The sequence below is a fragment of the Eumetopias jubatus genome, unplaced genomic scaffold, assembly GCF_037043125.1.
Source record: "Eumetopias jubatus isolate StellerSeaLion01/CBP00866 unplaced genomic scaffold, mEumJub1_p1.0 scaffold_2, whole genome shotgun sequence".
Lineage (NCBI taxonomy): Eukaryota > Metazoa > Chordata > Mammalia > Carnivora > Otariidae > Eumetopias > Eumetopias jubatus.
This window is the reverse complement of record NW_028274808.1, coordinates 161,742,285-161,765,507: the sequence shown is the minus strand read 5'-3', so window position 1 is coordinate 161,765,507 and position 23,223 is coordinate 161,742,285. Positions and strand designations below refer to the sequence as shown.

The 23,223-nt window shown below is 43.2% G+C and overlaps 1 protein-coding gene across 1 annotated transcript in view; it reads left to right on the top strand.

Moving 5' to 3' along the window:
- The first annotated feature begins 1,642 nt into the window (after window positions 1–1,642).
- SPATA18 (spermatogenesis associated 18) overlaps window positions 1,643–23,223 on the top strand; it is a 34,750-nt gene continuing 13,169 nt past the window's right edge. The window contains exons 1-5 of the mRNA XM_028100712.2: window positions 1,643–1,824; window positions 14,033–14,138; window positions 14,239–14,354; window positions 15,721–15,833; window positions 20,686–20,781. Of these exons, the coding sequence (XP_027956513.1) occupies window positions 1,738–1,824; window positions 14,033–14,138; window positions 14,239–14,354; window positions 15,721–15,833; window positions 20,686–20,781 (518 nt within the window). The 5' untranslated portion in view covers window positions 1,643–1,737. The remainder of the gene's footprint in view (window positions 1,825–14,032; window positions 14,139–14,238; window positions 14,355–15,720; window positions 15,834–20,685; window positions 20,782–23,223) is intronic.

Genomic DNA, 23,223 nt, shown 5'->3' with positions numbered 1-23,223 from the left:
CAAAGATTCCAACTGCCTATTGAAATATGCAGTTAATTGGCTCCAAATTAAGAAATCTGTGGGATTTTTCTCCATTCCCTTACTCCCTCTTTACATATTTTTTAAAGGAAGAAAGCGTCTAATGAATATTTAGTGGGTTTTTTGTTTTTTCTTTTACTTTAGTAATTATTACTGTACTATGATAAAATGTGTTATGTACCTTTATGGTCCTTGTTGTTCCTTTTGTTTTTATTGAGATATAAGTGACATATAACATTATATTAGTTTCAGGTGTACAATGAAATGATTCAGTATTTGCATATATTGTGAAATGACCAACACAATAAATCTAGTTAGCATCCATCACTACACATAGTCACAAATTTTTTTCCTTGTGATGAGAACTTCTATAGTTCTTATTTTGTAGTCTACAGAAGATAGTAGCAACCCAGGCTCCAGAAAGGAGCCTCTCATTTTTACTGGAGGACAGAAAACCACTGTAATTAAGAGAAACAAGAACAAAAAAAAGAGGTGGTATAATTTTGAATATTACCATATTTGGACACATGCAATGTTCATATATTTTCAAGTACCTAAAGAAATGGAACTGAATTAAACTAGCTAGCTAGCTCGCTGAGGCCGGGCTCCATTCCTGCTGTTTTAATGACTAGATAAGAATGATTTGCAATCAGCTCATCATTTGATGCATATAAAATAAGGGCTTCTAAAGTGCTTAATGATGGTTGAAATTGTTTCATTTCTTAAGCAGTTTAAACTACCGTTGTGGCTTAATGCACCCTTTTGAAAGAGTGCCAAACCGGGTCTGAACTTCCACAAAGTTTCAGTTGGAGAATGAGAATTAAATGAAACTTTAGAGTGCTCAATGATTCTAAAACTATACCAAATCTTGTCTAAGCCCGAGGATTAACTTTGGTTTGTGAACGTCCTGGAGCTTCAGATCTCCTGACTTGGGCACCCACCAAATCCTAGGTGTTACAAACGAAGCACTGAAGGTCGGAGAAGTGAAGAGAATAAAGGAGGGCGCCAAAGAAGGGCTTACCTCCTGCCTAACCAAACTGTCAGTGGAGAAACAACCTTGGCTTTTTCAGGCTAGAGGCCTCGGGATGCCCCCCATCCCGCACGGCGGGCGAGTCTCGCTCCATCAAGCAAGGGACGGAGTAGCTAGCGGCCGTCTGTAGGCTTAGCCCCTCCGACCCCCGGCCCCATCCGGAGTGAGGGGCCTTGGGCGGCCTCGCCTTCGGCTAGCAGGAGCAGCAGGAGCAGCGGGAGCAGGAGCAGCGGGAGCAGGAGCAGGAGCGGCTCCAGGGCGCGCTGGGGCGCGTGCCCGGCCCGGGGGGCGGCGGGGAGGGCGGCGGGGTGGGCGCTGGGTGGGAGTAGCGGTCGGGGCTGGCCGCAGAGGCAGGCGTTGCCAAGGCGCGCGCGGTGCGCGTCCCTAGCAGCCGCCCGCCCACGTCAAGGTTTGTTTAATAATCGCCGGGGTATTTCTGGCTGGGGCTCCCGGCGGCCGCGGGGGAGGCGGCTGAGGCGCGGCGGCTGTGGCCCAGGGCACCTCCCCCCGGCTTCCCGAAACCTGCCCCGTCTGACCCGAGGGGGAGGATGGAAGGGCCAGCCGCGCTCTGAGCCCCTCAGGAAAAGAACACCCTTCCCGCCACATCAGCCCGGGGTCCTGCGGAGGCCACCGCCTCGTCACCTCCACGTCTCCATCTCCCAGAGCGGGGCCGAGTGGAAAAGTGAGCGATGGCAGAAAACGTGAGGAAACTGGTCTCGAGCGAAACTTTACGACTGATGCACGACAAGCTAGAGTGCTGGCTGAGGGAGTACAACGTGAGTCCGGGTGGCTCGCCCTCGCTTTAGTTCCTGGCAGAGCCCCCTTAGGGCTGGCTCGGGGTGGTCGCTTAGCAAAGCCCCGGCCGGCGTTATTCCTCGCCGCACGACCCAGGCTCCGACCCGGATCTTGGGGGGGGGCGGGGGGGGAGGAAGGGCACGGGTCGGCCTGTGCCCTTCCGCCCGCCCCCCCCCGGCGCCAGGGGGCGCTGGGGTGGCGCGGCCCGCGGAGCGCAGACTCGGAGTCCGCGCAGAGAGAGCGCCTTCGTCCGGCGGTAACCAAGGACGCTGGCGGCCCTAGAAACGGGAAGGCCCAGAGGTCCGCCAGGGGTCCAGCCTGCTGCTTTCCGTTCCATCCCCTTGTTAGCAATCCACCTCCCTATGCCTAACTCTATTTTTTTTTTTTTTTTTTAACTACACCCCTGGTCCTGCCTCTCATCACGTCTCAGGATACTCAGGGGTTGTATCACAATGAATTTTTATAAAAATACTCCCAGGAGTTATTACCCAGATGTCCGTGAGATGGACACTTGTCAACGTTGCGGATTTCATTTGTGCGCTGGTCAGCATGGCAAGTAAGGCACAATTTTACACCAAGGCAGACTTCAGGAGGCCTGTTACCAAGGCAGTTTTAGAAAGCCAGTATTCTGTCATCAAATCCATAGAGCTCTTCAAGTCTCATTAATCCCCACCCCCACTCCGGCTCGCGTTAACCTCCCCCGCACATTAAGTACAACTCAGTGTTGCATTTGCTGGGTTTGATCTGTCCGTCTTAAATAGGAGGGTCCCACTCGTATAGTGGAACAGTGAGGCAGACAGAGCTGGGCATCTGTGGACCCAGAATGAGCCCCCCTTCCCCCACACCAAGTTCTGGGTCTGGCTCTAGATAGTACTAGCAATTATCTGGGGCAATTTATTTCACCTCTCTGGGTCTCAGTACCTCATCTGTTAAATAGGACAGACTCACTCAACCAGATCTCAATTTTTTTTGAATTTAAATCGGCTTGTTTCTGAAATCCTACCAGGAAAAATGCAACTGGATGCTGTCTGAGTCTCTGGGCTTTCCCATTCACCCTTTGACCAGGGCTCCTGTGGTGGAGGGGAGCTCAAAGGACACCTACAGCTTTCTCCTTGCCCCCTTTCTAGTGTTCAGTGTTTACCATCTTTGCCCACTTTTAAAGAATGAGCACTGTGACTATTCCTTCCCCATCCGGATTGCAGGAAAATTAAAATTTACCTCTTACAGCGTGTTATTTCTTCCTTTTTCCCTTCCCCACTTCCTTCCTTCCTTCCTCCCCCCCTTTCTTTCATTATTACCCCTTGGCCTAAATAAACTCTGAATGTTAAAAGGTATATTTAGTTTGGGGGTGCCCGGCTGGCTTAGTTGGTAGAGCGTGGGACTCTTGATCTCTGGGTTGTAAGTTTGAGCCCCACATTAGCTGTAGAGATTACTTAAAAAAATAAATGTTTTTTTTTGTTTTGTTTTGTTTTGTTTTTTTACAGAAAGTATATTCAGTTTGCTACAAGACAATGTTTTAACACAAATGACATTAGCATTTGACTGGATCAAATTTAATGATTGTTTTAGAAACTTTTCATAAGTCCTGAGAAATGCCAAAGTTTATTACACTCTCCTTTCTCAGTAACAGTAGTACCCCCCCTCCTCTATTGTCGTGGACATCATTTCAATCTAGATTCTCTCCCCCATGCCAGGCTCCTTCCCCCACCTTCATAGAGACTGCACTCTTGGAGACCAATGCCCTTCCAAAAAATCTGTGGCCATTTCCCCGCGCGATCATTTTTTTGGACTATCTAGTGTTTCTGTTACATTTGACACCTCCATTCTTCTAAGGCTCTAAAAATTGGTCTCCTTTCCTTACCCACTTTCCTCCTATGGCAGTTCTTTAAGCCTTTAGGAGTCTTCTCTTGGGCCTCCATTCTTGCTTCTCTCTTACACATATGCCCATGAATCTCACATCCATATTCAGGGCCTCTTCTCATCTGAGCTCACTTCTCTGATTGCCTATTAGACATTTTCAGTTGTGCTATCATCATCTCAAAGTCAAATCAGTCTAAAACCTGTCTTAGCTTCTCCGGTGCCACTAACACTGGCCTCTTTCTTGACTTCACTGTCTTCATCATGACACACCCCACAACATTTTTGCCAGCTTGATCTGTTGGCACCTACTTCGAAATTCACACAGAACCCTTTCACCTCCTCTGCTGTAATCACCCTTGTCTGCCTTCCATCATCGTTCATCTAGATTATTGTAAAAATATCTCAGAGTGATTCTTCTAAATGTCAAGTCAGATCAAGTTACTTCTCTAATAAAATACTCCGACTTTCTGTCCCATTCAGAATGAAAGCCAAAGTTCCTGCAATGGCCATCAAAGTCCTACACAACTGTGCTCCTTTAAACTCTGACCTCATCTGTTACTCCCCTCTTCACTCTACTCCAGCAATACTGGTCTGGTTCTTTCTAGAGCAAAGCTTTCAATAGAACTTTCTATGATGGACATGTTCTCTACAGGCACTGTCCAATATGGTGGCTATTTGGTACGTGAATTGTGGCAAGTACAAACTGAGAAACTGAATTTTAAATTTCATTTAAATTAAAAAAATTAAATTTAATTAAAGTTTAATTAATTTAAATCTAAATCGTCACATATGGCTAGTGGCTACTCTATTGGGCAGAAGAGTCTAGAGCACACCAGCTGGTCTCCTGCTTTAAGGGCATTTTGCACTCACTGTTCCTCTCTGCCTGGAAAACTTTCGCCTGTGGATATTTCAGTAAGATATCAACATCTTTGCTTTCTCTCCTCCTTCAAGTCTTTGCTTAAATGTCACCTTCCCAGGAAAGACCATTCTGTTTACAATTGCCATCTCCTACCCCTGCCCCTGGCACTCACTGTGTCCCTTCTCTGCTTTGTTTCTTCTGTAATAGCTACATCTTCTAATTTTTACTTATTCTTTCATTGTCAATCTTTCCTCCCTCCTTCCCACTAAAATGTAAGCTCCAGAGGGCAGAGATTTCTCCCTTTTTCTGCTCATCTCTGTATTCCCAGCACTTAGAATAATGCTTGCCTCCTACTAGTTGCTCAATAAATACCGACTGATTGAATGCTACCATCATTCTCCCAGACGCCCGGGTTCTTGGACTCCTTTGTCTTCTTAAAACCTCATATCCAGTGTAGAATTAAAGATGATCCCCAAATATCTTTAATTCAGCCTTTGTTAAAATTGAATAAAAAAGCCATGATTTCCAGGGAGGGGCACAATTGAGAGGATGCAAATGTTTTTAATAGTTTTGTGTGTGTGTGTATGTGTGTGTGTGTGTGTGTGTGTGTGTGTGTGTAGCTAAAGAGAGAGGATAAGAAAATATGTATATACCACCAACCAAAATTAAGGTTACCTCTAGACTTATTCAGTATCTTGTCACCTAGAGTGTGGGTTTTGGTCAATGGCTAAGAGCTTCCCTTTAATACAGCGTTTGTTTTACTAGTTCCGAGGACTTTTTCCTTGAAGCTTTAAGATGAAGAATAGTCATTGTAGCAAACTACATTTATTAAAATGTTGGTTGTAGAGGTTTATTCATTAAAAGCTTTAAATTATGTTTGCTATGGAAAATTGATTTTGCTGACTGTGACCACATTGATTTAGTTCTAATTAACTCAAGCAAAATAAAAGGCCATAAATACCACTCTAGAATTAAGAATGGGATTAAAGTTATCCCCTTGGGAAACAGTTATTTTCAGTGAAAAAGATCAATGACTTGAACAGATTAGTTCTAAAACACAATGCAAACATTTCATTTTCCTTCAAACTAGCCATTATTGGGATGAACAGTTAGATCATAGTTAATTTTTCTTCTTTCATATAATTTCCTTCATATGGATTCCCATTTCCTCTGCCTTAATCTGTCCACCACCACTCTTTTCATTGGGTCCTATGTATGTGGTCAGACACAGTACATTTTTTAAAAATGTAATTTTCTGCCCCAAAGCCTTTGGTTTTTATTTGTTGGCTCGCTTTTAATCTTACAACATCTAGCAATCTTATGGGCCCTATGCAAAACCACTACTTGCTTAATTTTTTAAAGATTTATTTATTTAAAACAATTCCAAGAAGGGATATTTTTCAAAACCTCACTAGAGAAACACAATAAAAACAACAGCAAACATTGCCAGTTCACTTTCTTTCAGTTATTAAAGAGAAGCTGAATTATTGTATTACTTGGTCTTTAAAACTTGGATTCCATTGGCTGTTCAAGGACAGCTTGGTACAAACTTGTAACTTTCAGAATTGTTTTTCCTCCTCAGTGGTTACTGAGACTGTTGGTGAAAGAACCATAGAAAATCTCTCCTTGTTCAACCAAGAACGGAGCCAATTATTAAGAGCTTAATTATTCACTCAATAAACGGTTATTTAGCTTCTGCTGTGTGTGAAGGTTTGACCTAGACATTCTATATTTACACTTTGGGCAGTGTGCCTTTATTGATGAACTTATTCATTCAACAGAAGATTTTTTCAGAGTTTATGATATGACTGTCTGTGCTAGATGCTGGGAATAGAAATGCCAGCTTCATCTTAGTGATAAACTTCCAGTCGGAGACGCAGATGAAGGGTAGAGGAAAGAGCATGTGTCAAAAGGAGGGAGGCAGGAAGAAGCTGGCCTATTTGGGGGGTCTATGAATGGTTCTCGGCAAGGAGAGGAAGTGAGATGGGGCTGAGGAGGTGGGGTGGTTGGGGCCAGAGGGTAGAGGCCTTAGGTGGTGTGTTAAGGAGTTTGGGTATTATCCCCAGGGGGCAATGGGGGGTTGGACTAAAAGCATCATGCAGTGAGGAGACATGTAAACAAGGTCAGACTCTGAGAATGGTCCTTCAGGTAAGAGTATGCTGCCCCAAATGCCTCCAATTGATCATGCACCATCTGTATGGTCCTCTCGGTCAACTCTGCAAAAGGGTCAAATAACCAACTATGCAGAACAGAATTAAGTCTCATGACCTAATTACTTCATAGAGATGTTAAGATGGGAAATTAACCTCCTTCCAATGTTAGCAGTACCTGGAGAAGGTCAGCTCTGGGCTGAAACTCTCTTCCTCCTGAGATGCTTTTGTTTCCACCCAGAATCTTGTGGACTAGGGAGCTACCTTTGGTCAGATGCTCTGCGATTTATTACTTTTTTAAAAATGTACTGTATGTAATTACAGGAGCAAATGGTAAGAACTTACCATACCCTTGATAACCCCATCCCTAAGATAGGATAGGATTCCATTTCTTGAAGTATCATAATAGACCCCAGGACATGACGATCTGGAAACTTTTGATTAGCTGATATGTGAGTGGGGATGCTAGGGAGAGCTCATAATACTTTCTCTTGCATTACTCCCCTCTTATGTTATAGAAATCTGCCCTTAACAAGTGAAAACAGCATATTCAATATCGGTACATAAAAAGGAGCTCTCAAAGAGGTATCCCTTTGTTTTAGGATAATCTTTGTGTTGAAATAGACGTTGCCTCTATGACAAAATGTCCCTGATTCTCAGTACAAAAGGGTTGTAGTTGCTGTGGTGTCTTTAGACAGACTCTCCGGCTGCCTTTGCCCTCCCCCATAGTCAATACACTTCCACATTCCTGGGGGTTCAGTCTAGTTAATTCATAAAAAACATTTTTTCTTCCCTTTATCTCCTTATAGTATGCTAAGCTGCAGTAATGAATACACCTCCAAATCTTACTGTCTAAACTTACACGAAAGAGATTTCTCATTAATGCAAAGTGATGGCAACTCTCCTCCATCATTGGCTTCAGGTTCAGGTGGACCCCGCCTGGTGGCACAGTCATCTCATCATCGACCTCAGAGGTCCACTGGGGAAGAGAGGGAGAGCACTAAAATTATACACATCACTTTCACTCATCTTCCCTAGGGATTGTTACGTGGCTCCCATCTACTTGTAAAGGAGCCTGAGACATGGAAAGCACGTGGAATATTTAATTAGTGCTACTGTTTCTGCCACAACTACTAATGATGGATTCATGGCTAGGAAAGAAGTTGACAAGTGATTAAGGCAGATTATTCTATTTTTAACAGAGGGGCTATCAACTTTTAAATTTTCCTTCTTAGTTTCATCTTAGACAAACTTGCTAATGGAAACATCATCGTTGTTTAATATTTAAGGAAAAGTCATTAATGAAAGAAACCTGATAGAAATATTAACCTCAGGTCAAGATGCTAAAATCCAGTGGAGAGATCTAAATAGAAGCTTTTGCTAAGATGTTGGCATGTATATAAGCCTACTTTTCTTAAATCTAAAATTCAGTATTTTGGTTTTAAAAACATTGTTGTGGAGGTGACGGTGTTGTGGCAAAGTCAGCCATGCTGTAGAACAGAGGGTTGATTTTGGAAACTGAGCCATGTGAAGGGCTGCCCCCTGTCTCCATCATGCCTTACAAATGGGTTCATCGCGTCAGGATTCTACCTTTAAATATCTGTCAAATATCTCCCACTTTCCCCCTCTAGCTACCATTGCTCTTATTCAAGCTCCTATCATTTCTTACATGTGTGGGAAAATCTAGGGTGAATTAGGGCGGATCCCAAGCAAACGTTGTTGCAGAAATACTTGCAAGACTCACAGGCATAGGAGCTTCATTCTGTCCAGAGAACTCTGCCCTGGACCGAACTCACAGTATTTTTATAACCATCATGGTTACAAAAGGAGGCTAGTAGCCCGTCTCTGTTGCACAGGGATTGGTGGCTATAAAAGGACACATTTTGTTAACAATGCCAGTAGTTCTATTCCTGAATATTCTACTCCTTTCTGTTACCTCTCACTTTCCTATCTGCATGAAGGATAAGAATAAGTTTGAAGTTTACTTAAGTTCCACAATTATAACATGGCATATTCCTATTGATTTTCCTGCCTTCCTCCATGCCCACCTCTAAGCCAATATTTACTTAGCCATTTGCAAGATCATTTTTGTGGCTTCTCATTGCCCATAGCAGAGATTCTCAACATGGACAAAGCACTGTTCTCTAGGATAGTGCTTTAAAAACTTACCACAGAAATCTATGCATTTTACTTCACAACATAGCACACCTACATTCTTCTATACGTATTACTGAAGCAAAGGTTTCTTGAGTAATTCTTATCTTTAGTAATTGTGATATACTCCTTTTCTCTTTCATTAAATTTTTTAAGGGGGGGGTACCGGTTGAGATTCATTAAATCGATCTCACTTCCCACGAATGCTGTGGTTCTCAGTTTTGGTTGCACATAAGAATCATTTAGAAAACTTAAAAAAAATTTTCAGTGCTCAGGCCCCACACTAGAGCAATTAGAAAATAGGAATGGGAGCCCACAGAGCTCCTCAGGTGAAAGCCTTCCTAAATCTTGGCTCCTCACCGCTTCCTCCTTTGAGCCTCCCCTGGGAGATCTAGACCTACTTTTCTTATAGCAAGTAGTTCTGGTTTTGCATTTATGTGCATGTTTATCTTAGACTATAAATTCCTTGAGGGCAAGAGGCTATATCTTACCCATCATGGTACCCCTAGCATGCAGCACACAGTAGCCTCCTCCATAAAAATGTGTTGACAGCCTAAAGGCATAAATGAAGCAGAGCATAAACCATCTCCTTCTCTGGCTTCCTGCTGGAAGCCTTCCTTCCATTTACCTTCCTTCCTGGCTGTGTTCTTATTTCTCACTGCTCTTGTTTTGTTTTCATCTACTGGCCCTTCTTCCTCTGCCCACTTCTGAAATAGCAAAACTGCCCTCTGCCCTGCCCTTTGACTTCTCCCACCCTTGGGGGTCTTGTCTATGCATATGGCTGGGGCACTCTCCATCAGCTGAAGGCTTGCAGAGCCACGCCCCCAGCCCCCACCTCTCTGCTGAGATCCAGAGTCTTCTTCTGCTCTTGGGATAGGGCCATGGTTGAGAGCCTGGCTCATGTCAAAGGCTGCAGGAACAGGCTTAGTTTCCCTTTTCCCCAAATTGCTTAAGGTCTTGGTTTTCCTCATTGGTGAATTAGGGATGACGGATGGTAATCCAGTTGGTAGGGTTATTCTGAGGATTAAATGAAACTGTATTTAAAGCTCTCAGCACAGGGTTTGGCTGGTACAAAGTTAAGTGCTCGGTAATTGTTAGGTACTATTACTAGACAGTTCTATCTGAAGGTCCTGTGGATCCCCTACATTGTCTGAAAACAGCACCATCCCTCTGACACCTCTTTTCTGTTTCCAAACCTTCGGGCATCCTCCTCAGGTAATGCTAGAAGCAGTGGCTGACACAGATGTGATTTAGGGCTGCAAAGGGCCTTCAGGGGACCCTTGGCATCTCCACAGCCTTCAGCATCTCTCAGCCAGATGGTTACAACCACCCCTCTTCCCACCAGGCTCCCTCTCTTATCTGAACCCTATGTGGTTGGCTTCTGCCAGAGTGATTTTCATAAAACACAAAGTAAATCGGATCACATCACCACTCTCATCTACCCGCCCCCTTAAACCTTTCAGTGATGGGATAAGGCTCAGAACCCTTTGTGTGGCAAATAAAGTTTATCATTATTTGGTCCCTGGACCCTGTATTCCACTTGCCCCTATGGTACGCCTTGCTGCTCCTTGCCTTGGTACCTGCTGTTCCTTCTCTTGAAATACCTTATTTCTTACCCCTCCCTGCTCACTGCTTTGCTCCTTCCCCAGCTCACTACCCACTGAGAGCACTTAATAAACTCTAAGGTAACTATTAATCCTCTGTGTGTCTCCCATTTTCCAACCCACTTCCCCAGCTGATGAGCTCATTGACAGTAGGCGACTTTTAATTTTTTCTTTCTTTCTTTTTTTAAAAAGACTTTATTTATTTACTTGAGAGGAAGAGAGAGAGAGAGAGAGAGAGAGAGTATACAGAGGGAGAGGGAGAAGTAGACTCCCTGCTGAGCAGGGAGCCCGATGTGATGCGGTGCTGGATCCCAGGACCTAAGATCATGATGTGAGCCAAAGGCAGCCACTTAACCAACTGAGCCATCCAGGCACCACTAATTTTTTCAATGTAGTTTTATTTCCTGAGCTACCAGCCCAAGGCCTTACGAATAGTAGGAACTCAATGATTTATGAATGAAGGAACTGTGGAATTAGGAGACAGTATAATTAGGTCATATCTTTGCTCTATTTATTTTGTGTGAGTGACTGTTTGGTAGAAGAACATGACTCTATTGCAACTTGAGCATCTTGTGTGATGCTTTGTGTTAGAAGTTGCAGCATGTTGTAACAGGTCTTGGGAACAGGAACTGTCTTACACTGTGTATTGTCTTCTGTTGTTTAAGTTGTGTGTACAAACCCACTTAGCAAACATTCCTTTCGGTACCTCCTTTGTACCAGACCCTGGGCAAGGCATAGAAGCAAATGGTAATAATACTACAATAATGCTTCTAATTATTCTGTCCCTCCTCTATTCTGTACCTAAGTTGGCTCATGAGATCAGCCACCTCCTGAATATGAGTAAACAGAGGCTCATATTTAAAATATCTTTTCTAAGAGAATATAGCAACCAAGTAGGAAACCATATTTGAACCAAGATCTGCCTTTATTCCTATACCCATTGCTCCTTTCAATAACACACAATACCTCATAGGTACCAATTGTTGAATGCCTTCTGTCTCTGAGGTGCTAGATATGCATTCTTGGATTTAATTCTCCTCTAACACTCTGCAAGGCATGATCCCCATTTTCCTGGAGAGGAAATGGGCTCAGAAAGGTTAAGCAATCTGCGTAGGATTGCAGAGAAGGGTGGCAAGTGGTAGAGCAGAGATAATCACTCAGGTCTGCTAGACCCTCAGGCCCCATTCCCTGTCCACTTAGCCTATGGCATGGTCTAGCCAGAGGGCAAAGCTGTTCTTGAGGAACAGGTTCACCATGGTAAGTGCCGGGGGGAGAGCAAGGCCCAGGAGCTGCTGCTTCAACAGAGGAGGGATGGGCACACCTGCTCAGATGGGGATTCCAAATGTTCTGATGATGTCAATATTACACTGTTAAGTTATTCATTCATTCATTCATTTGTCAAATATTTGTGGGCCCTTCAATTTGTTATGTATACCAGTGGCAACTGATATAAACATAGGAAAGATAAAGGAACTTTTAAAAAGAGGTCCTGGTCTTTTTAGGGGAAGGGGCTAGAAGGATGAGACCCAGAAACAAATGGCTGTATGAGACATAGGTGCCATAACAGAGCTTGTCGCCAGGTGTTGTCCACCAGGTGTGGATGTAAGCCAGAAGCTCCACCAAGGGCACCACGAATCCACCCCATCCAAACTCCTCCCCGGGCCTGCAAGGCCCTCCAGGATCTGTTCTGCCAACCTCTCTCACCTTCTGTGCTTCTGCCACATACGCTTACTTATGGTTCTCAAGGTGACTAAACTCGCTTCCCCTGCCACAGGGCCTTTGCCCCTACTGTTCCCACTGTGCATCACGGTCTCTCTCGAATACTTTGCTCAGTGTCTCAGTGTACTATCCCCTTTGCTCAGTGTCTCCCCTTCGGGGGGTGCCTTTCCACATGGCCCTCCCCATTCACTCCTCTCCCATCATCCCGTCCTCCCTCTGCTCCCAGCTCTAACCACGATCTTAAGAGCATGGGTTCCAATCTCAGTTCTGTCATATTACCGGCTAGGTAAGCTTGGACAAGTTATTTAACCTCTTGGCCTCTCAGTTTTGTCCTCTGAAAATGGGGGTGTTAACAATGACGCCCCCACCTCCCAGGGCACTGCTGTGGGGCTTCACTAAGCTTATATATGTACAGCATCAGTAGTGCCTGGCGCATAGAAGGTATGTGATAAACATAAAGTGTGTGAATCTTCTCATCGATGTCTGTCCAGTACTTACTGGATCTGACTACAGAGACTACAGAACACAGTCTGGGAGTGCGACAGCGACCAGGCTGGCATAGCCTCCGTCCACAGGGAGCTTGCTTCCTGCCTGAATCCCCCCGCCCCCCCTCAACATGCATTTGCCCTGTAGCCTTTCGCCTGGAACTCACTCTTCCTCTTTGTTCTCCTTTCTATCCTCCTCACCCCCTGCTTCCTGCCTGGGATTCACCACTTGAGAGGACACATCGGTCTGTGCAACCACGTGATTTGTTTGTTGCTTGTGGTTGTGTTCCTTCCTTTAGTGGCAGACTTCATTAGAGGTTTGACTGGTGTGGAAATGGTAAAATCTCATCAAGGAGGTGCAAAAAAGCAGAATAATAGCTAAAGGCCCACCTCTTGGCTTTCTTCGTGTTCTGTGGATGTTTTGCAACCCCTGGAACTTCCCATCCCCCCAAATCTGCCTGCTTTCTCCTTGCCTAGACTTCACTTCCTCTCGGAAGTCTTCCCAAGGCCACGGGCTCTGGAGTAGACCTCGTGCGCACAGATTTCACCGCATGGGACTGTCTCCACCCCTCTCTCCCTTACCAGTCTGCATGTGCTATAAGGCTGGGGCCATGTCTTTTGTCTTATTCACCATGGGATCCTCAACCCCCCAGTACCATCCTACCGTTAACAAATAGTGTTCTTTACGTACATAATGAACTTGGAGGACACGAACCAATAAAGCAGGTAAATTAGGAAGCTGTGGTTTGTATTGGATTACAAAAGGTCTATTCACTTTATAAAAGGAGTTTTTGCAGGGTTCCATTGAGTAGCAAGTCAGGGGTATTGCTATTAAAATAACCCCCAGATCTCAGTGGCTTCACACACACACACACACGCGTGCCACACACACACACACACACACACACACACACACACACTTTCTTGATGATGTGATAGTCATTGCAAGTGTCCAATGAATAGCCTTTCAAATTTCAAATCTTGTAGCTCCACCATCCTTTATGCCTCTGCTGGGCCCTCTGCTGGGTCCTCTGCATCTGGCTGCCCGATGGGGAAGGAGAGAAGAGAATCACTCAAGGGGTTTTCTTCTGGGTCATACCTGCAAGTGGCACATAGCACTTCCTGTCCCATTCACTGGAACTCCGTTACACGGCTGCCTGACTGCTAGGGAAGCTGGGAAAAGCGGTCTCGCTGTGCATCCAGGAGGAACGGGAACGATGTTTTGGTGAACACAGGGCATTCTCTGCGCCTGGGAGCATACCAGAGCCCCGCGGCCCCTGGGTAAAGTCAGGTCCTGTCAACCTGCAATGGGTCCCTGAGGAAAGGAATTGCACTGACTTTCTGTTTTGGTTTTGTAGACAAACACATGTGATCAAAATCTTAATCATTGCCTTGAGCTCATCGAACAAATTTCCAAAGTTCAAGGACAGCTCTTTAAGATCCTCACTACGGCAGCCCAAGAAGGTGAGAATGGCCCGTGTTTCCCCATCTGGCTTCGGTCCTTGGTACTCTCTCACTGTGTCGCTGAATTTCTTTCCCTGACCTGATTTGTGGGTTCTTTTAGGTGGACATTATGATGGTGTGGAAATAATCAAATCGCGCCTTCTGCCTTGGCTGGAGGCCTCCTTTACTGCTGCTTCCCTGGGAAAACCTGTTGACAGCAAGGTCCCCTCTCTACAGGTAGGGATGCTAAAGGATCCCCCTTGACTTTCAACACCCCGATCAGGCTCTGGGAACTCAGACATATATAAGAGATGGCTTTTACCTAGTGAGGGACTCAGCGCTACTTAAGGAATGGGGACACAGGTCCAAAAGGTGAGTTTCTGTTTACAGTAGTAAGTGGCGTAATGCGTTGAGCTTTCTCTTCAAACAGACCTGTGTGCAACTCTCAGCTTTGCCTACTTCCCAGTGGTGTGACCTCAGACAAATCAACAAGCCTCTGCTTCCTCAGCTGTAAGAAAGGACTGGTGATGTTCTACATCTGGGACATTGCCCACACTCGGCAGTAAATGGGAACTTTGGAATGACAGATTAGTCACACAGACAGGGTACATGGAGCCTCAGAAGAGACCATTAGATGGGGGAAAGCACCATAATCTGAAAGAGTGAAATGAAATGAGTTGAAAACTTAGTTCTCAGAGACTGACAAAGAGTATTGTCATTTGCTGTTGCTATGGGGTGATTTCTGTGGGTTAGGGTCAGGTTTTAGACAGTTGAAGCCCAGACTGGAAAGAGGACCTACACCTTGCTTAAGGCATTAACATCATTAAGCATTAGTAACCTTGGTTTTGGACGTTTATATGGATTTCCATAAATTCTTTTCTAAAATTAAAGCACGTAGAGTGGTCTTTTCTTAGTGGCCTTAGGGGTGCAGGTGTGGAAGGGTTCCTGCTTGGGGGTCACTGGGCAGAATTCTGGTCTCTTTTCTATGGTCCTAGGTCTGTTGACTAACCTTTCATGTGTCACTTGCTGGAAAGGAAACAATGCTTTTGCTGACCCACTTGGGCCATTTTGAGAATTAAATGTGATAAACATGCAGAAACAACTAACATAGGCTAAGTATTCCGTAGACATCAGTTGGTTTTAAGCAAATTTTTCTCCCCTGGGGATTTTTCACATGCTGCTGAGATTTTTACCCCGTGGGTGTTCTTCTGAGTGTAAAGATATGGGATGATATTTCAATGGCTTTTTAAAAAATTGATGTATAATAAAAAATTGAGCTATAATTTACCTGCAGTGAGATCCATAGGTCAATAAATGCATATATCCGTGTAACTCACACCCTATTAAGTTATAAAACATTTCCATCTCTCCAGAGCATTACCTTGTGCCATTTCCCAGTCACCTACCCCCACCCCCCAACCAGGCAACCACTCTTCTGATTTTTATCATTCTGATTAATTTTGCTTGCCCTAGAACTGCATATATATGGAACTATGCATTTGTGTCCTTTTGTGCCTGATTTCTTTTTCTCAGCATAATGTGTTGCAACCCATCATCTTGTTTCATGTATTCAAGACTATTTTTGATTTGTGTATCATTCCAGGACACATTTGATAAAGAGAGACATAAAGAGGCTGCTGTTCGGGATCGGGACATGCAACAATTAGACTCCGAGTTGCCTTTGACTCGTAATCAACTCAACCAGGTTCAAGACGAGTAAGAGGAATGCAAGTTATCTTTTTCCAAAAAGAATTGTTTGTTCTTAATTTTTAAGTTTGAAAGGAGAACAATGGCTCATGTAAAATACAGACATCTGCAAATAACTGTGTGTGTGTGTGTGTGTGTGTGTGTGTGTGTGTGTATGAGAGAGAGAGAGAGAGAGAGAGAGAGAGACTGAGAGAGAGAGAGTCCAGAGAGTAAGGAGCCAGTGTCTTTGAATCTGGGGGTAAGATTTCTATATTATAATAGGCTACCTAAGACCCTGTTCCCCTTGGCTCCATCCCTGGAGCTCCTTCTTCTCCAGAGGCCTGTTATGAGCCTATATATGTAAACAGGGGAAGATTGTTATATGATAATCTATCTTTTGAAAGAAAAATAAGATGCAAAAAGGGGAGGGTTAAAGAAGTCAGACAAAGAGTAAAATTAAGGAAAGAGAGCAAAAGTAAGATGAAGAGGCTGCATCCGTCTGTCAGATGTGCTCATTTAGAAGGTATAATGCCTGGCTGAGAAGTCAGACTCTTCAAAGAACGAGCATTTCAAGATTTTGGAATAATTAGTAGATATAAAAAGTATTTTAAAGAAGTTAAGCAATGCCAGGCAGCAACAAGTGTCAGAAGCAAAGCCAAGGTAGCGAGCTCAAGGAATCACAGCAAAGAAAATTGCAAGCCTTGGATTTGCACTTGAGGAAGACAGACAAATGTGTACAAAACTGCATTCAGCCCACCTAGCCAAAACCCATCAATCGGATGTTTCTCAATTGGAGCCTTGCTCCACTGCGGACATGTATGGGGCAGCAAGGAACTCTTTAGTTAGGGCTTGTGATGGAATAAGCTGTGGCATGCTGCCTTGTTCTCTGATGAGATTTCCTTTTAAGGAAAGCATCTCTACTGATTTAGTTTTGCTTGATTATAAAAGTAATAAAAATTTCCTTCTCAAAACGCATACAACATACGAAAGTGGCAGTATCATAGCCAAGAAGATTTATCAGAGGCACGATTATTGCTAATTCAAAATGCATACAACAAATACAAGTGTAAAGGTGAAAATCACCTGTTTATCTCATCCCTGTTAACATTTTGGTTTATTTTGCTCCAGACATTTTTCTTTGTGTGTGTTTGCATGTGTGTGTATGTGTGTGTGTGTGTGCGCGCACACACACACACACACACACACACAGAGTTACCTCCACACCCCCCATTCATTTCCAATTGGAATCATTGTCAATGAACAGTTTTGTGGCTGCAACAGTCAACATTTACAAATGTAATGAGCAAAAAAGCACAATTCCTCTGAATTTTTGCTACTTATTTCAACTAATATCAGCTGATTTGGAGTGAGGTGAGGATGATTAAACTTACCACTTCTTTTCTGGTTTACTATATAGTCCTTTTCCTGTAGAGATTCAGTTAGTTTCAAGTTCAAACTTCTGCTAGGGGCTTTTTCCCCCCTCTCCAGGAGTCTCCTCGGTCCTCCCCCTTCCTTAGACTGGCCATCTAGAAGTAGAGGGATGCTTGCGTGCTTATGAGGGGTGACTCAAGCTGGAGAGGAGAGACTTTGGGTCTTGTGCTGCTGTATGGGTTCTTGCTGCCTCGTTTCCAGTTGGGCAGTAGAGTCTTGTGCCAAGGGGTGCTGATCTGTGGCTTGTCTGGTTAAATCTTCTGGAGCATTTGCTGGCAACTGTGGCTAGCCAGGCCCTTCCATTTGCCACTAACTGTGAGGCAGGGCTTCAAGACTTTGCTGGTTCTTGACTTCTGTCAGCACCAAGAGGAGCCAGGAATTCCTTCCTACCTCCCTCTCTCATCATTATGGCTCTGTAAATACCCATCAGGAGCATCAGGGGTCAAGGAACTATGACTGCATATTTTTGTAAAGAAAATTATTTGGAGATAATTTCCAATGCAGAAAATCTGTAAGAATAGTGCTAAGAACACCCACATACACTGTCATGTACCTTTCACACTATTTGCTTTATCATTTGTGTGTATACTATATATGTCTATATATCTATATATCTCCTCCCCTCCCCCCACCAAACCCTGTGCATCTCATTTGACAGTGGCACAGAATGAAGGTGTTTGCTCCTTTACCTTGGATTTCCTAGTTTTGTTTGGTGTTTAACCCACCTGTGGTTATTCTTTTAAGGCGTCAGAAATGATGCTGTCTGTCCCTCGCATTCTATGGTAGCTAGGTCTCTCCTTTCTCTCTTACTCTACCTGCTACCTGCTATGGAATGAGTGGCCCACCAAGGAGATTCCCCATGTCTAACCTTGTGGGGACCAGATTGGTTTTGACTCAGTTACAAATGGGCAAATTCTAATACAGTGCTGAACGGGGACAGGTCTGCCCAAGTTTGATGAATCCTCGAAAAGGAGGATGTCTAGATTTTATACTCGGGATCTGGTTATGAGTCTCTGTGTCTTCATTTCCTATCTCCAATCTATTGGCAAATCTGGTTGAATCTACCTTCTAAACATCTCCCACTCTTGTCCCTTTCTTACTATTCTACCACCATCGCCCAGTTCAAGGCCCTGATTCTTGTTGCCTCAACCAGTTGCCTTCCAACCGGCTACCCTGCTTTCATTCTTGCTCTACTATAATCCATTTCACACATAGAAATTTATAAAGTCAGACCCTGGCTTAAAAGCTGTTAGTAGCCTCCTTTTACACTTAGGAAAAAATTCTAAACTCCTTACCAGGACTCTCGTAGCCCTGTGTGATCTGGCCCTGCCTCTCTCTCCACCCCCACCTCATGCCAGGCTCTCCTCAACTCGTCTGTGGTCCCCTTCCTCACCTTGCAGCCTTTGCCTGTGCTCTCTCAGAAACATGGCAGTCTCTCTCTGGGTCTTTGCATGGCTGGTTCTTTATTATCTTTCAGGTCTCAGCTGAAAGGTGACTTTCTCAGAGTCTTTCTGTGACCATGTACATCGAAAGGTCTTTCCTTCCCCCACTCTGTAGTTCTCTTTCACAGTGATCTGAGAATAGCCCTTACCACAATTTGGAACTTTAAAATATTGGTTCACAAGTTTCTGATCCACTGGACTAGAAGCCCCAAAGGGTTACTGTCTTGTATCTGTCATTCTGACACTGTTGTATCCCCAGCACCCAACATCATGCCTGCCACATGGTATATCCTCAATGAATGAATAAATCCCTAATAAAAAATAAGTAAAATACATTAACTTGCTTAAAATAATGCTTGGCACATGAATGTACCTCCCTTTCTTCTCTCTATCATTCAAGGGTGCCAAATTAGCATGTACGTTTGGTTATATGTACATGTGTTCACACAGGTGTGCCATGTCTTAAGAGAAAAACATAACTACTTTATTCCTGTTCATACTCTCCTTCCTTTCTTGGCCTATTTCCTTCTTTTAATTTTCTACGGTTTTCTCCTGACAAAAATGTTCATTTTTTTCTCCACGTACACTTTAAAAATCCTGTAACATAGTCACCTCTGAATTAAATCACAGCAACTTCCTCTTAATTGCCAGTAGCCCTATTATGAAGTTATTGCTACTTTGGCATTTCTTAAAAGACTTTAGACATTGTGTCCATTCATTTTTCAGCTAAAAAAATCTCCACTGTGTTACAGGCACTATTTTAGGTGTTGGGGATAAAAAGATAAAGAAATAATTCTTGCCCTTAAGTAGCTCACAGGGTATTTGTAATGAGACTGTTAGTGTGAACCAAGTGTTGGAGGTGCTCCGGAGAAGGGGAGACACACTTGGCTTGAGAGAGTCAGGGGTGACATTTGCATGAGCACTCACAGGTTGCGTGGGCACTTGTTAGGGGAGGAGGAGGAGAAGGAGATGGGAAGGAACACTGGGTAATCACACCACCTCTTGCATTGCCTGATTGGCTGGGATCTGTGGGGACTTAGTAGGAATCCTGCTAGCCTATCATTTCTCTATCTGCTTCACTGTCTAGGGGAGGACCCCAGTGTTTGACCTTCCATTCTTCCATCTAAAAGGAAGGAAGAAGACAGGTGTGAGTTTAGATAGCAACTGCACCCTCTCAGCCTCAGATGAGAGCCTGGATAGTACCAGGAGGTAGGGTCCAAGAAGTCAAGAAACCTTTGCCAACCTATGATCTCTTGCTGGACTAGGGCGACTTATTTGAGAACCACGGGTCTCCATCCAATGTCATCCATCCACATTCATTTCTTTTTAAATTTTAGATAGACCTAAAGAAATAATATGATTTGTTATGATTTGCCTATAATGAAGAGAGTCCTTGAAACTCACAATGACCTAGCTATGTTGAAAACTCAGGAAAATCATGCTCAATAAGTGGTGGAAGTCATAGGCATGAAATACTTGGTAGTCAGATGTGATTGTGGAAGACTTTCTTTGTAGGTGGGCAAATAATTTTTTCTTTATATTTAGGAAGTCTGGGAAAATTAGGTCAAATGCAACTCTACGGTGCAAAGTAATGAGAATACTGCAGAAAAGGGTATTGGGATATTGCAGAAAATGGAGATTTTATAGGGAGAGGCAGCCTGAAGATTTGGTGTGCTGAGCAGATGAATTAGGAGGGTGAGAAGGAGGACGTGAACAAGTTTCTTTGCCCTTTACATTCTAATGTTAATAATTATTACATAGCTCTTTAGTGGTAGCCACTCTATAATGTCTTCACGTTTGACATTGAGAAAGAATGCTAGCATGCTTTTGCATACAAGCACACCATAATATTTGCAATAGCATCTGATTGGATGCAGATGTCTCATAATTTGATCTTGTTTTTGTTGAACTTCTATATATGCCAAAAGTTCCTGGGAGAACCTATGCCTTGATTTGGAAATTCTGCCAATTTTGGAAAATCTGTCTTTAGTTACTGATTTCTCTTACAGTCTGGCTGAAACTGAAAAGACTCTTGAAGAAACCAAGAACAGATCAGCCATATCCCTTTTGGCTGCAGAGGAGGAAATAAATCAGCTAAGAAAGCAGTAAGCAAAAAAAAAAAAAAAAAAAAAAAAAAAAAAAGACAGGATTATTGCAGTCTGCTGATTGATCTTTGAATTTAGCTTTTTGGTACTCCATTACAATATGAAAGAAGCTGTTCACAAAGAGGAAAGGCAGCAATATTTTTATTAATGTTTTGTATAATTTTTTTCTTACTACAAAAACTCTAACTACCTACTATGGAAAAATTTCAAAGTACAACAGAGTATGAGGAACCGAAAAACCCTCTCAAAATTCCAGAGCCAAAAACAATGGATCGTGGATCACCACATCAAAAACTGATGATATATTGTATGGTGACTAACATAACATAATAAAATAAAAAAAAATTCCAGAGCCAGTTATTGTTACCATTTTGCGATGTCTTCCAATTGATACATTAAAAAAATAGAGTTGTTACTACAAAATCAGCATAAGTATACAATTTTGGACCCCATCTTTTCACTTAACATTGTTTTTCTCTATTACTAAGAAAAAATACTGCAAGACTTAGTTTTAAATAGAGGCATCATGTTCCATTATTTAGATATTTCCCTAATATTGAACATTTACTTTGATACTGATTTTAAACATTGGAAACAACATTGTGATAATGATTGCAGCAAATGTTAGTTTAAATTTCAGATTATTCTCTAAATATCAATTTCTAGAAGGAGAGCATAAACGCATACTTTAAGGTTATATCTTTCTTGAATTGTTAAAATCAAAGTGTAGTTGACACACAGTGTTCTATTAGTTTCAGATGTACAACATAGTGATTCAGCAACTCTGTACCTTATGCTACGTTCACAAGTGCAGCTCCCATCTGTCACCTTACAATGCCATTACGGTATCAGTGACTATATTCCCTATGCTGTGCCTTTTATTCCTGTGACTTATTTCTTCCATATGCGGAAGCCTATACCTGCCACTCCCCTTCACCCCCTTTGCTCATCCCCCAATATTCTCCCTTCTGACAACCACCAGTTTTTACTCTGTATTTATGGGTCTGTTTCTACTTTTTGTTTGTTGATTCATTTTTTTTTAAATTTCACATATAAGTGAAATCTTGTGGTATTTGTTTATCTCTTTCTGACTTATTTCACTTAGAATAATACACCCTAGGTCCATCCATGTTGTCACAGATGGCAAGATCTAGTTCTTTTTTATGGCTGAGTAATATTCCATTGTATGTATATGTATATATATATATAGTGTGTGTATACATATATAAATATATATATCATATCACATCATATCACATATACATATATCACATCCTTTCCTTATCCATTCTTCTCTCAGTGGACATGGGTTGCTTCCATATCTTGGCTACTGTAAATAATGTTGCAATAAATATAGAGGCACATATGTCTTTTCAAATTGTATTCTTGTTTTCTTTGGGTAAATATCCAGTAGTGGAATTATTAGATTTCAATATTTAACTTTTTGAGGAAACTCCATACTGTTTTCCAGAGTGGCTGCACCAGCTTGCCTTCCCACCAACAGTGCACGAGGGCTCCCTTTTCCACATCCTCACCAACACTTGTTATTAACAACTTCTTGTCTTTTTCGTTCCAGCTATTCTGACAGGGGTAAGGGGGTATACCTTCATTGATCTTAATTTTGATTTTTCCCCCAAAAAGCAAGTGGGGGTTGTATTAAAACACATGCATGCACGCACACAGACACACACGCACACACACACAAATACCTTTTTGCTGCCTTCACCCATGTTCCATTGTTCTGATTTCTTTGGGAACACCCTCACCATTGTAGCTGGGAGCACTGCTCTGTTTTCCACTTCTATCTCTCCCTCACCATCATTTTCTTTTCTCTCTCTCTCTCTTTTTATTTTTATTTGCATTTATTCTATGCAGAATTTACTTCTGGGTCATAAGTTTTTATTTCTTCAGTTTCTTCTGGGGTATCTTTTTCTTCTGTGCAACCTCCTTTTCTGGTTTAGGGACAGTCTGCTCTTTTTCAGTAAGGACCATCTCCATGTGGCAGGGAGAGCTCATGTAGGGGTTAATCCAACTACGAGCCTTGTAAATTCTTTGCTGCATCTCGAGGGCTTTGTCCACCTGGATGTGCTCAATGACCAGAGAATCGACATCAAAACCCTTAAGTTCAGCATGACTCTCTGCATTTTTAAGCACATGCAGTAAAAACTCAGCACTCTTCCTAGGCCACCGACCCTGTGTGTAGCCCTCCTGTTTGGCCCGGGCACACCTACCAGCTCCACCAGTGTAGCGACCGAATAGCACACATGGCTTCTGCAAAGTGATGTCCTTCAGATACTTGGTGGCTTTTGGGATCTGCATACCCTTGATGGCCTGGGCAGTTTCACGTGTGTTCTTAAAGTGAACACGAAGATTTGAACCTCCTGATTTGCATGATTTTGTAGGGTTTTCTGGGTCAAGCGAATAGCGGGCCATTTTCAGAGG